Source organism: Gymnoscopelus microlampas (assembly GCF_963454915.1).
Source record: "Gymnoscopelus microlampas genome assembly, chromosome: 7".
In the NCBI taxonomy this organism is placed as follows: Eukaryota; Metazoa; Chordata; class Actinopteri; order Myctophiformes; family Myctophidae; genus Gymnoscopelus; species Gymnoscopelus microlampas.
The window spans coordinates 47261928-47275295 of NC_139944.1; the positions used below are offsets into that span (position 1 = coordinate 47261928).

The 13368-nt window shown below is 42.8% G+C and overlaps 1 protein-coding gene across 1 annotated transcript in view; it reads right to left on the reverse strand.

Moving 5' to 3' along the window:
• Window positions 1-4736: 4736 nt before the first annotated feature.
• Window positions 4737-13368, reverse strand: part of LOC311048596 (potassium voltage-gated channel subfamily B member 1-like) — a gene marked incomplete at both ends in the record, with an annotated part of 82116 nt that continues 73484 nt past the window's right edge. The window contains one exon of the mRNA XM_084061859.1: window positions 4737-6590. Within this exon, the coding sequence (XP_083917985.1) occupies window positions 4737-6590 (1854 nt within the window). The remainder of the gene's footprint in view (window positions 6591-13368) is intronic.

Below are 13368 nucleotides of genomic sequence, written 5' to 3' on the forward strand. Positions count from 1 at the left end.
TATATCAGTATTCCAATATTAACGTGCGGGCCGCGTTAAGTGAAGGTGGAGGCCGCATGTGGCCCCCGGGCCGCCAGTTGCCCATGTATGATGTAGAGAAAGGCCTGTATTGACTGAAGCCCACCATGGGAGCCCTGCTTCTACAAATACGTCATACATTTCCATGTAATTAGTCTGTTGTAAGATGAATTCAAAACCATCACTGTCATGCTTCTTTTGGCATTTCTTCCTCTTATTACCAGTAGCATATTAATAGCCGACTACTCATCAGTTTGATGTTATTTTCAGCCAATAGGCTGTGTATTCCACACAATTTTATAAGCTGTATATTGTGTAACCAATCCCAATCGGTCATGGCGGTGTTTTGTAGAATTTCCTGTGACCTGAAAATCCTTGTTAGCCCGGCATGACACAGACATCTTGGCGAAAGAAATCATTGAAAAACTGAGCCATTCCCGCTGACCTGATCTCTCACTTTGTCTGTCCCAGAATGATATTTATAGACACAAGGACATGCTAATATATCCTAAAGCTACTGCTGTATGCACTACAGTGCAGTGGTGGAAAAAGGTGCTATTTTCTTTTTACTTAAGTAAAAGTATCAATACTGCAATATAGAAATACAAGTCCGGAATTCAAAATGTACTTGAGTAAAAGTAAAAAAGTATTGGCATCAAAATGTACTTAAAGTACCAAAAGTAAAAGTACTCATTACTCACAATGCGATGCGACGCATAGATTTAAAACTACTTTAAATTCACACTTCATCAAAGTTTACAAATGCTCCCGACTCACGCCAGGTACATTAACATAGGAATTAGCCTATATGCATATCAATTGTCCATTGTGTGACCTGTACTGTAGGTGTCAAGCGACGTGTGCGTCACGTCATTAAAATAGAGAGCAACCACTTCTCAAATGAGCATAGCATCAATGCATAGGGCTGAAGTGGTTAATGTATGTTTCATAATGTAATAATTTATATCTGCAAAGTAACTAGTTACTAAAGTTTTTAAATAATTGTAGTGGAGTAAAAGTACAATATTTACCTCTGAGATCTAGTGGAGTAGAAGTAAAAGTATTGGAAATTGGAAATACTCAAGTAAAGTACAAACACCTCAGAATTGTACTTAAGTACCGTACTTAAGTAAATGTACTTAGTTACTTTCCACCACTGAATGGGAGCCAGCATTCAGCCATTTCAACTGTCACTATGGAAACAGCATGGGTCGCTGTGTTGAGTCTACACCTGTTTGTTTTCAACGACCGTCCGAAAGTGTAACTGAAAGTAACTAAAGTGTGTGAGATAGACAGGAGTAGAGAGAGAGAGAGAGAGAGAGAGACACACACACACACACACACACACACACACACACACACACACACACACACACACACACACACACACACACACACACACACACACTGAGAGAGAGAGGGAGGGATGGCGAGTGTGAGTGTGTGAGAGAAAAGGGAGAAAGACCTGGGTGTCCCAATTTTGGTCATGTCATTTTAGACAAAATAATTCAGAAATGTTCAAAAAACAAATATATTCAAATATTTTTTTCTCCCATAAATAGCTTAAATTGCCGATCTACAAGCTCACAATTTGTCACGATGCGACACGTTTCAGACGGCCTATTTGTGCTATTTTAAAATAGGGCTTAAAGGGATAGTTCCTATCGATTAGTCACCCCATGGAGACTTGAATTCATGCATATGTTTTAGTTTTTGTCGCATTCACTAAGCCAATAATTTGATGGCCAGCGGACCGGTAGGCAGCGGTTCTGGTAGGAGATACAAAGAGTCTCCAGAACCGTTTTCTTTACAGAGCCCGCAGTGACAGACGTTCAGTATGGGGGCAAGTGTTTGTTTGTTTAGGCGCAAATACATCTACCTTACCTCGTGCACGATGACAGCAGCAATGGAAAACAGCCATAGGCTACTAGGTAAAATGTTATATTTATTTCTCATTAGACATAAAAGAGTGTATCCAGCACTGGGAATGAACAGTCTGTTGCATGCTTGATATGATATGATGTACTAACCTATAAAGAGCATCAGGGTACCACACAATCAACATACTGGTTCACATAATAATGTTTGGAGTCAGGTGCTACCGATGGGGAGCACAATGTACCGGGACATGGCATTTTACTTCAAACTGGCAAGGCCTTCAAAACACATGGTACTCCATATGGTTTGCATGTGGGAGTTGCGTGAAGTTGGATTTATGCAATGTCAGAGACTTTATGCAATGTCAGAGAACTCATATATGAACATAATGTTGGGTTTTGGGGATGCTGTTGCACGGGGTGTAAATATAATCCAATTAGCTTATGGAATGGATGGGAAGTAAAGTGCTGTTTCCTCTCCGTTCTCTTCCTCCACTCAGCAACTCTCCTTTGTCAAAGGCATTCATCTCATTCTATTCAGTCTCTGTATTTCTGGTTCCTGAAAATCTCTAATGATGACAGAAAATGGCTCCCTGATTGTTTAGAAATCTCAGCTGGAAGGTTATGTTAGAATTAATATTAATACATAGTATTTCTGACCCTTACCCCAAAACAATATCAGACAGAGAAAGATACTCTTTGGTTCCTAGAGGGACATACATTCACAATAATTAAAACAATAGCAAACAATGCAAATTCATCTATTACATTTTTCTCTAATAAATGCAACCCCATCAACATAACGTAGAGCACATTTTAAATGTAAAACTATGGGATTAGTATAATATATTCATCTAAGAGTCAGCTCTTTAGAAAATATGTTGAAAATATATTTACTTTTTTGACTTTTTTTTCTTTGCCTTGTACAATAAATGTATTTCTAACTTTCTACTTTTTATTATGCATGTACATTATTCACACTCCTACAAATCTGGAACATCAACATAGAAAACTGTTGGGATTTTCGATACTGTCTTTCCAGGTGAAACGATGTTCAACAGGATTGTTAAGTCTCTATGAATTTACACCTCATCAAGAAATTAACCTTTAAAGGAATGACGACTCCTCTGAACACATTTCAGAAAATATTGAAATCATACAAAACCGTTTTCTTTTTCTTCTCTCTTCCGGATCCAAACTGAACTCGGATTGTTTTGCCAATCTGTGGAACACATAAATAATAATACTACAAAAGAAAATGATCACATTAAGGTGCTCTGTCATACCAGGAAATGGGCACAGTATCACAGTGCTTCTCTGTATTCTCTAAAGTCTAAATGTACTGTATGTATTCTCTGCAGCGAAAAACAGTATGATGATGACGCTATACTCGCTTTAAATGAAACGGAACAAAATTGATAATCTCACGATGAAGACAGAATATCAGGAATATAAACTGAAATATGTGTGTTTATCACATACCCAGCCTTTATTTACCCTGGTTGATGGGAACGATAAAAGGACAGAGAGGGCCGTAATCAGCTAAAGCATCACCATGCACTCTGACGAAAGAACTCGGCATGTGAAGCATGGATTAAAATCAGTCGGCAGACACCCCACCATACAATGGTGTGGTACAATTCACGGCTGAGGAGACACTTTTCCGGGTGCCTAAGAATCAAAACATAGAGAGGAAACAAGCTAGCGGCCAACAGTCAACAGTGCGTAGAATGGCTGCGTACCAACATGGGCAAGGCCCGCCAGCAGGACCTCTGCCAACTCCCTCTCCACACTGTAGGGAAATCCCAGCACGACTACCATTTTGTTCACTGGGGGAAATTCCTCATTGACAGTAATGTTAATGTTTTTTATTAAATTAAAGTGGTGAACAAATGCAATTTTCTCGTTGTCTTTGTTAGTGAATAAGGCTACGGTATGTGATAAACAAAATGATCGCCTGGCATTTTTCTTTGCCCTCAGCATCCAAGTTAAATGTAATTATATATATATATATATATATATATATATATATATATATATATATATATATATATATATATATATATATATATATATATATAATTATTGCACTCATACATTCATGCACGTACACAGACATGCACACGCATTAACATAAACACAAAGCATGGATGCCAGTACATAACCTAAGGCCAGTTTTCCGGATAGAGAAACATGGGAAGTATAGTAATTATATTTCCCCCAAACACAATGCTTTATCTGTATTTATGTGTATTGTCTCAGCTGAATTATTTCCACCATTCTGCAGTCCTGCATGTCATTGCTTTGCGTGGTTTGCCTGCAGCCTGTCTATACTGTGCCATTGTATATTCCACCCAGTCTGTACCGTTGTTTCTCAAGGGACCCCGAAGGATATTTGAGAATGTCCCAAGGGGCCATCATCGAACACTAGACAATGTACGTGGGCATCAGACTGTAATGAGAGAGTGCTCATCGGCTAAATTGAATGTTTTCAGTCCCTGGTAAGAGGACAGGAAAGAAGTATATCTGTATCTATCGTATATCTATCTATCGTGTATCTATCTGTCTATCTGGACATATATCTAGATATATAAATATATAGATGTAGATATACTATAGATATGTTTTTACTTATTTCACAGAGGACTTCTGTCATTTTGAAATGAAATCTGTTTGTGTTTTTGGTGTCATCATGATGACAATATCGGACTCATTATCTTGAGAAAAAACTGTAGCTCCTTGTGTGGATTTTCATTCTTCTTTCTTCACTGTTTCTGATTTGATCTTCACCCTTCTGGCTCCCATTTTCTGTCTCTTGTCTAGGGATGGGATGCTGCCATTTTAGACGTTAGAGCATTCCCTCTCCTCTCCCTGAAGCGACTGCAACTCCTGAGCCACGTGGTTGTCCTGCCCGCCCCCTGGTAGTGTATTCGCCCGCCTCTTCTGAAGGCTCTCCATGTGGTTAGATCCTCGCTGGCGACCGGGGTTACTGCTCACTTTAGGGCTGTCTTTTTCTAGGAGCCTTTGGGAGGGGTTGGCACCCGAACCATCACCGTGAAAGTGATCTTCCTCATCGGTGTCGGCGTCGATGAACTTGTTGATGGATGCGTCGTGGAACGTGAAGATGCCGGGAAGCAAGGTCTCGATGCTTTTGTTGGGCGTCCTGTTGCTGGCGGTTGTGTAAACGGACACTTCTGGGCTCTGGAGTGACGAACTATCTGAGACGACTCCTGCTCCTGACCTCCTACGGCGAGGTGGGGAGGGGCCACCTGCCTCCCTGCCTCTGTAGTCAACCTTGAGTGATTGGCTTTTGGGCGGGTTGCTGCTGTCTCCAGGGTTGTCGGAATGCGGGCCGTGCTTTGAGGCTCGCCCTGTCTTAGGCGTTGTGGTGCCTTGAGATCCCTCGTGTTCGTTCTCCAGCGTTGTCTCCAGGCCTGGATTGGTGCTGACCCTCCCTGAGACGTTGCTGGCGGGGCTGTGAGCATAGCGGTTGCTCTCCGGGAAGTCGGCGCAGCTGATGAAGCTGTCAATGCTGGATATGCTCTTCATGTGTTCAGCTCTCGTGATGGGTTCACCGGGGATGCTTAACATCTCTATCTCGGTCCCCTTTTGGACCGTTTTGGCAGCTGGCCGTTTGTCTTTGTCGAGGTCAGGTTGGGACTGGGCCTTAGACATCTTGTTGTACATCTCCTCCAGCTTTTGTGCGTTAAGATGCTGAGGGCTGGAGGGCCTGGCTTTCTCCTGGAAGCTGGGTTGGAAGGTCTTGGCAGGGATGGCCTCCATCATTGGATGTTTGGGCATCTCCTTCTGGTTACCGGGAGGGATATGGTTGCCTTGCAATTTCTCCTTCTTTTTTTCTCCGTCCTCCATCAAAATGTCCACAAACTCTGCCTTACCAGTGAATACATCTTTCATGTTCATAGAGACAATGCTACCATTTCTCTTAGCCCTTTCAAGGGCCTCTCGTCTTTTGATGGCTTTCTCCTGCCTCTTTTGCTCCCTGTAAAATTCAGAGAAGTTGTTCACAATGATGGGGATAGGCAGGGCTATCACCAGTACTCCGGCTATGCAGCACAGACCCCCGATTATCTTTCCTAGAAGAGTTTTGGGGTAGATGTCTCCATAGCCTACTGTGGTCATCGTAATAGTAGCCCACCAGAAGGAGGCCGGAATGCTCTTGAACTTGGTGTCGTCCTCGTCCTTCTCAGCGAAGAAGACCAGGCTGGAGAAGATCATGATTCCCATGGCCAGGAAAAGGATAAGCAATCCCAGTTCATTGTAGCTCCTCCTTAGGGTGAAACCCAGAGACTGGAGGCCCGTGGAATGACGAGCCAGCTTCAGGATTCTCAGGATACGCATGATCCTGAAGATCTGCACCACGCGGCGGACATTCTGGAACTGCAGCACGCTCTTGTTGGATTCGGTCAGGAAGATGGTGACGTAGTACGGCAGGATGGCCAGAAGGTCGATGATGTTCAGGGGACCCTTGAAGAACTTCCACTTGTTGGGCGAGGACAGGAAGCGGAGCAGGTATTCCATGGTGAACCAGGCGATGCACACGGCCTCCACGTGGGCCAGTTTGGGGTTGTCTGTGACCTGACCGAACTCGTCTGTGGTCTGCAGCTCTGGGAGGGTGTTCAGAGACAAGGCAATGGTGGACAGGATGATGAAGAGGATGGAGAGGACGCCCAGGATCTGTAAGACAAAGCCAAAGTACCACACATATTACTATGACATGAAAATTATTGGAAAAATGCATGTCCCCCACTCCTTATTTTTTTTGTCACTGTACATTTGCACACCTATATTAAAACCCCCTTGTGGGTGGGAGGAAGGTAACTAGATTTGAAGGCCGCATAGCAGCCTGAACATAATATACTGTGTGTGTGTGTGTGTGTGTGTGTGTGTGTGTGTGTGTGTGTGTGTGTGTGTGTGTGTGTGTGTGTGTGTGTATGTGTGTATGTATATATGTATATATGTATATGTATATATATATATGTATATATATATATATATATATATATATATATATGTATATATATATATATAGGGCTTTTCTGCCTTTATTTTGATAGTATAGTGGAGAGTGACAGGAAACAGGGAGAGAGAGAGAGAGACAGGGAGTGACACACAGCGAAGGCTGGCAGGCTCGGGAATCAAACCCGCGACTCGCTGTCAGACTACATTAGAGCCTATGTGCAGGGGTGCACATAACTGGTGCGCAGGTGCGCATGCGCACCCAAAATAAAAAATGCGCACCACATCAGGCGACGCGAGGCGCTTTTGCGCACCAACAGCAGGGACAGGAATTTCCAAGCTTTTATTTTTTAGCAAAACTAAAAAATAAAAGCCTGGAGATCGAGGCTAGGAATTTACTTCCTGAAGCCACACTCACACAATCACTCTAAAGCACCCGTCGGCCCCATGTACAGCCATTAGGTACAGGGGGAGAGATATGACTCGCGTCGCCTCGCATCGCCTCGCTGGCTGCGTGCAGCAGCGGCTGTTAGAGGCACTCGTCACCGATGATGAACGCACCGTAATGGTGCAAAATATGCCGTGAACGTCCCAATCTGGCGGATAAAATCAGCGCAGCAGCACAGGGCACCAACCTTGGGGGCTTTATCTAACAGCGTGAGAAAAAAAAACGGCGAAAATCGGCGGAATTTAGAAGCAGAGCGTCCTTTTTTTCTCCCCCCCCCGTTGACAAAACTGTCCGGTGGGCACCGTGCTGACCCCCCCCCCCCCCCTCGTTGACAAAACTGTCCGGGCTGACCCCCCCCCCCCCCCCGTTGACAAAACGGGACGGGCGCCATGCGCACCAAGTCACATGTCCAGGTGCTCTTCTGCGTACCAGACCGAAAAAGTTATGTGCACCCCTGCCTATGTGGTACGCGCCTTAACTAGGCCATTGGCGCCACAGTGCCTGCCCTTCTACGCTAACATGTACACAAGTATGTGTGCATGGGTGTGTCTCCACGCGTGCTTTCGAATCACACCGCACTCTATCCGAAGTGCGTCTTAGATCGCCTTTTGAAACAGCATTCTGTTTGCTGCTGCTTTTAACAGTTATTATTTCCCCCCTTTCTGATCGCCTTTTAAAACACCTATATTTAATAATATTAGATATATTTTTATTCTACTCGTTTATTTAAAGGACCCCAATGGGAAACAAGCCATAGTGCTATATATACAATACTATGCAAATAAACTAGTAGAAATCGAAAAGAAATATATATATGTACAGTTACAGTAAACAGTTCAATTAAACCTCCATTCATAGGAAAATCATCCAGAAGAGAAAGGGGGGAAAATACTGTTAAAAGCAGCAGCAAACAGAATGGTGTTTTAAAAGGCGATCTAAAAGAACTAACTAATATTACGAAATGTAATAATTGCGTTGTAATCGCTATCGATAGATAGCCCGCAGCAAACAGAATGGTGTTTTAGACGGCGATCTGAAAGGCACTTTGGATAGAGTGCGGTGTGATTCGAAAGCACGCCGCCCCCACGTGCATGTCTTCCACCCAGGGTTGCCAGATCTGCTTATTATAATTTCCCTGCAAGATTTGATTTGAAAATAGCCGATCTACAAGCTCACAGCGCGTCGCATCGCAGCTGATGTATATGTTAAAGTGCTCATGTGGCCCATAGTCGCTTCTTTTGGGCTGGTTTTCCTAGACCTGCTTGCTTGTTTCTCTCACAGAATCTGGCAACACTGCTTCCACCAGGCAGAGCAGACCAGAGGAGGTATTCATCTCCGGTGTCACTGCTTATGTATGCAAACAGGAACTAGGACAGGGCTGTCCCATGACGTCATACAGCCAGTCATTAACAGCTAATGACGAAGTAACGGAAAACCAGATCTGATGAGCTTGGCTCCGAGGTAGCATTGTATTCTGTCTCAACACAATTACACGCACGCACGCACGCACGCACGCACGCACGCACGCACGCACGCACGAACGCACGCACGCACGCACGCACACACACACACACACACACACACACACACACACACCTACACTTCTCTCCTCTCTTCTTCCCAGTCTGTCTGTACTGTCTGCAGGTTTGCACCTTCATTATGCATAGATCCATATTCAATTCCTATTTTACTGAAAAACACTCACATATTTAGTTAGTTAGTTAAAGTTTATTTTGTACGTATGCATGTGCACGTGTCCACACACGCGTGCACACACACCTAGGAGTTGCACATCTGCAAAATCCAGAGGTTTCTGCTCCATTCACTGCGGTCCTGTAACGCTTTCCTTCCCAGGGTGTTAAGAGAGCCCTGGGAAGTCCATATCCCATACAATCCCCTCTCTGGCTGGCTGGGTTTGGCAAACTGCCTGGAAGTGAAAACGTGTAGTTGTACACGAGAGAGAAGTGACTATGAAGGTGGAGCCAGTCATGCCTCAATCGCCCCTCAACAGTTAGCACACACTCATCGTGTCACACCTGGGGTCGGTTTCAACGAACGTCTTTCGTATTTTGCACGATTCATTAGCCATGCGTCAGGCTACATTAAACATGATCTGATGCATGTGGTTTCCACTGAAAGGGTCCACGTTTTTAGAATGCAGAACGCTCAGAAAGTCAACAGCTCATCCTTGCCTTAATCAACCACTGGCCGGCTGCAGAGCTGGTGTATACATGTTCTGTTTCACAACCACGTCAGGTCTTTAAGGGTTTCTGTGGTGATGTAACTGACCCCGAATCGAGAGTCCACTGGAAGCGGCACACACACACAGGAGCTGCAAACGACTCGCCGTGACTTTTCCCTGTTACTTTTAAGGGTCGTGTTATTGCTTCCAACTGACATTTGTTGTTGTAAGTCTCTCTGGTGCGATTATTTCATAGCAGGGAAATCTGCTTCTAATGGGTTGCGTTTCACCGAGTTCATCCATCACTTCAGATCTCTGGGGATCCAGACCGGAGGCAGGCTATTTTAAGGGAAGGCTCTGATTGAGTTTAAATTTTCGTCTGCCCTTTTATACACTGAACTGCTTTGCTCTGAGTTTGAAATGCCTTAGTCAGGAGTGGCACCCCCCCCCCCCGACCGGATGTCTCTACCTAGTCTACTTCATCTCCCAAAGGCCAAGGTGTACAGTATGCGTAGGTAGTCATCTGGCCAGGGTTAATTGGCTTATGTCTGCTTATTGGTGCGAGGGAATAATCCCACTGTCCACTGGCCCCGGAACACACACACACACACACACACACACACACACACACACACACACACACACACACACACACACACACACACACACACACACACACACACACACACACACACACACACACACTCACCACTTTGACCTTGGTGTTGTAGGCTAGTGGAAGAAGAATAGAATACAGTAGGATGTGACACAGTCAGCCTTCCTAATCCACAGGGCCATGTTTACAACATAATGGGCTCAGCACATTGTGGTTTCGTGCCAGGCTGTATAATCTGTTGTCTTCCGTGTGGCCATGACAGGAGTGTGTACAGCAGGGCTGGTGCAACTTTGATGATGTCGAGGGCCACTATATTTCCACACTCACTCCAGAGGGCCACATTGCATATACTGTCGGGCAGACACCTCTTACAGTATCTCTGTATTTTAACTTTTTTCCGTAAATCGATGCCGTACTTCGCCATTCTTTGTCACACAAAAGTAGCAAAAATAGCCGATCTACAAGCTCAAATCGCATAATTTTAGCTATTTTTGAATTGGAATCCTGTTTTTTTTGTGCTATTTTTTTAATTGGAATCCTGACATTTTTATTTAATTTCAAATGCATTTAGTTATACTTATGTTAACTTCATGAACTTAAATACAAATACATTGGACATAAAAAAGACAATAATATTTTAATACTAGTCATTAAGCTACTAATATAGACTGAAGTAATTAAAGCGGGTCATGTTTGCATGTTTGCAATTGTAACAGCTGTAACAGCAATAACAGTGTCAGTATTCCGATATTAACCTAAGGGCCGCATTAAGTGAAGGTGGGGGCCGCATGTGGCCCCCGGGCCGCCAGTTGCCCATGTATGGTGTACAGTATACAGTGAAATCAATCACAGTGAAAAGAAAAATACAACTTAAAGGACAGTGATTTTCTAATGACGTGGCCATTGATGGATCAAGGCACGTGGGATTTGCTGTGTGTCACTCCCTGTCTCTCACTCTCTCCGTTTCCTGTCACTCTCCACTATACTATCAAAATATAGGCAGAAAAGCCCTACAAAATATATATATATATATATATATATGTATATATGTAATAGGCATACATGTGCACAACACACCGCCCACACACTCTCGTGATTTGGTAATTAGCCCCCCGAGCCTCCCTTTCCCATAGTCCAGGAGCTTTCCCATAGTCCAGGACCTTTCCCATAGTCTAGGTGAATATTTAATATCTTCCTGAAGTGCAAAGCTATATCCTCCTGTCCTGAAAAGGGAGGTGAGCGAGCGTGCGGGAGTGCTCAGTGGGGCGTGAAGGACAACAGAGCTGGCGACGTTGCCCAGTTTTCATGTTGCCTCTCAAGGTTATAGCCCTGCGTCTTAGAGCACGTTAACGGAAGAATGTTGCTGTCAGTGATGTATTCATTTACTTACTTTAAATCACAGCAATTTTCCAGTGGCGTAAAAGTAACAAAGTACATTTACTCAAGTACTGTACTTAAGTCAAATTCTGAGATATTTTTACTTTACTGGAGTATTTCCAATTTTCAATACTTTTACTTCTACTCCACTACATCTCAGAGGCAAATATTGTACTTTTACTCCACTACAATTATATGAAAATTGAGTTACTAGTTACTTTGCATATTTTCATTATTATTTCAAAACATACATTACCCACTTCAGCCCTATATACATTTCGGCCATTTGAAAATAGCCGATCTACACGCTCACATTTTGATGCCAATACTTTTGTTTTCTCTCAAAACAATGGTTAGATTTGAGAAAGAACAACATTTTTATTTAAGGAGTCATTAGATGAGTGTACAGCAAATTAGGATTGGCCTGATTAGGTTACATTTTGGACAGCACAGCAGAAATCACGTCAGAACATAATAATTTACCCTTTAAGACCGGGAACGCATCTGCGTGTCATTTTTTAAATTTCTTTGGCTATTCAAAAATAGCAGATCGACAAGCTCACGTGGCACGGCACCGAGTGCCGCGCCACGAGCTTGTCGATCTGCTATTTTTGAAAAAGAGAAACGTGAAAATGTGTTTAAATCTTTTAATATATGTATTTCAAAGCGAACGTTTGTAACTCAAATCTTTGGTTCTGGGGAAAAAATATATTTGGCCGTGGTGGACCCCCATCTAAAAATATTTTGTTCCAGGGACCCCCCCCCCAGAAGTTGTAACAGAGTTAGAAATGTTTGCTTTAGAAATATATATTATATTCAAAGATTTGCAAAAATATTACAACATTTTCAAAAAGCAGATCTACAAGTTCAATTTAGCTGCGATTTAGTATTTGAACAGTAATTAATGTGAGTTGTTTAACCCATTCAATCCGGGAAAATAGTGAAAATGTGTGCAAATCTTTGAAAATAAATTTTCAAAGAAAAGCGAACATTTGTTGTTGTTGGCTTTAAAAAAAGTATATATTCAAGGATTTGCACACATTTTCACAATGTTTTTCAAAAAAATAGCAGATCTACAAGCCCATCTCTATGAGCTTGTATATCTGCTACTTTTGAATAGCCAAAGAGATGCGTTCCCGGTCTTAATGGGTTACAGTATTTAATTCAGTGATAGTATCCCCAGAGAATGTCACCATTCAAGCTTTCACAGGTTTTGTACGTCACCCATAAAGGCCCAAATCACAACCTGTGCAGACAGTTGTGATTAATCACCTTCTTCTCCCCTGAATAATCAAACTGAGCTGTTTGGGAGCCTGAGCAGGGCAGGCCCCATATAGGGACAGTGGTGGAAAAAGTACTCACATTTTTTACTCAAGTAAAAGTACCAATACTGCAATATAGAAATACTCTGTTAGGGCGCGCTCGCAACAAAACATGGTCGGCTAGCGTTAAACGCAGGTTGTGTGCGGCCACAGTTTTTTGCAGCCAGCGGATTCTAAAAAATCACACCTGTGTGAAGGTAGCGGCGCCTTTGATATATTTTGTCATAGATATGTGTTTCTACTAGAGAAACAATATTAAATCTCTGTAAATTTATTTCAAGGCTTCCAGTGGCATTAAATAGTGCCACTGGTTCCAGTGGCACTAAATAGTGCCACTTCGTCATATTGGGAAGAATCTTGGACAGATCCCAAGATTCCCAAGATAAAGTTAAATTGAGGATCTAACTTTAAATAACTTACCTTGAAGGAGACTTTAGCCAAATGAATAATAAAATGAAATGATTAAATATTTCTAGATATTACTCATTGTTTATTTAGTCATTGTTTATATAGACATCTAATTCTATATTCATGACATCATAGTGATGTCA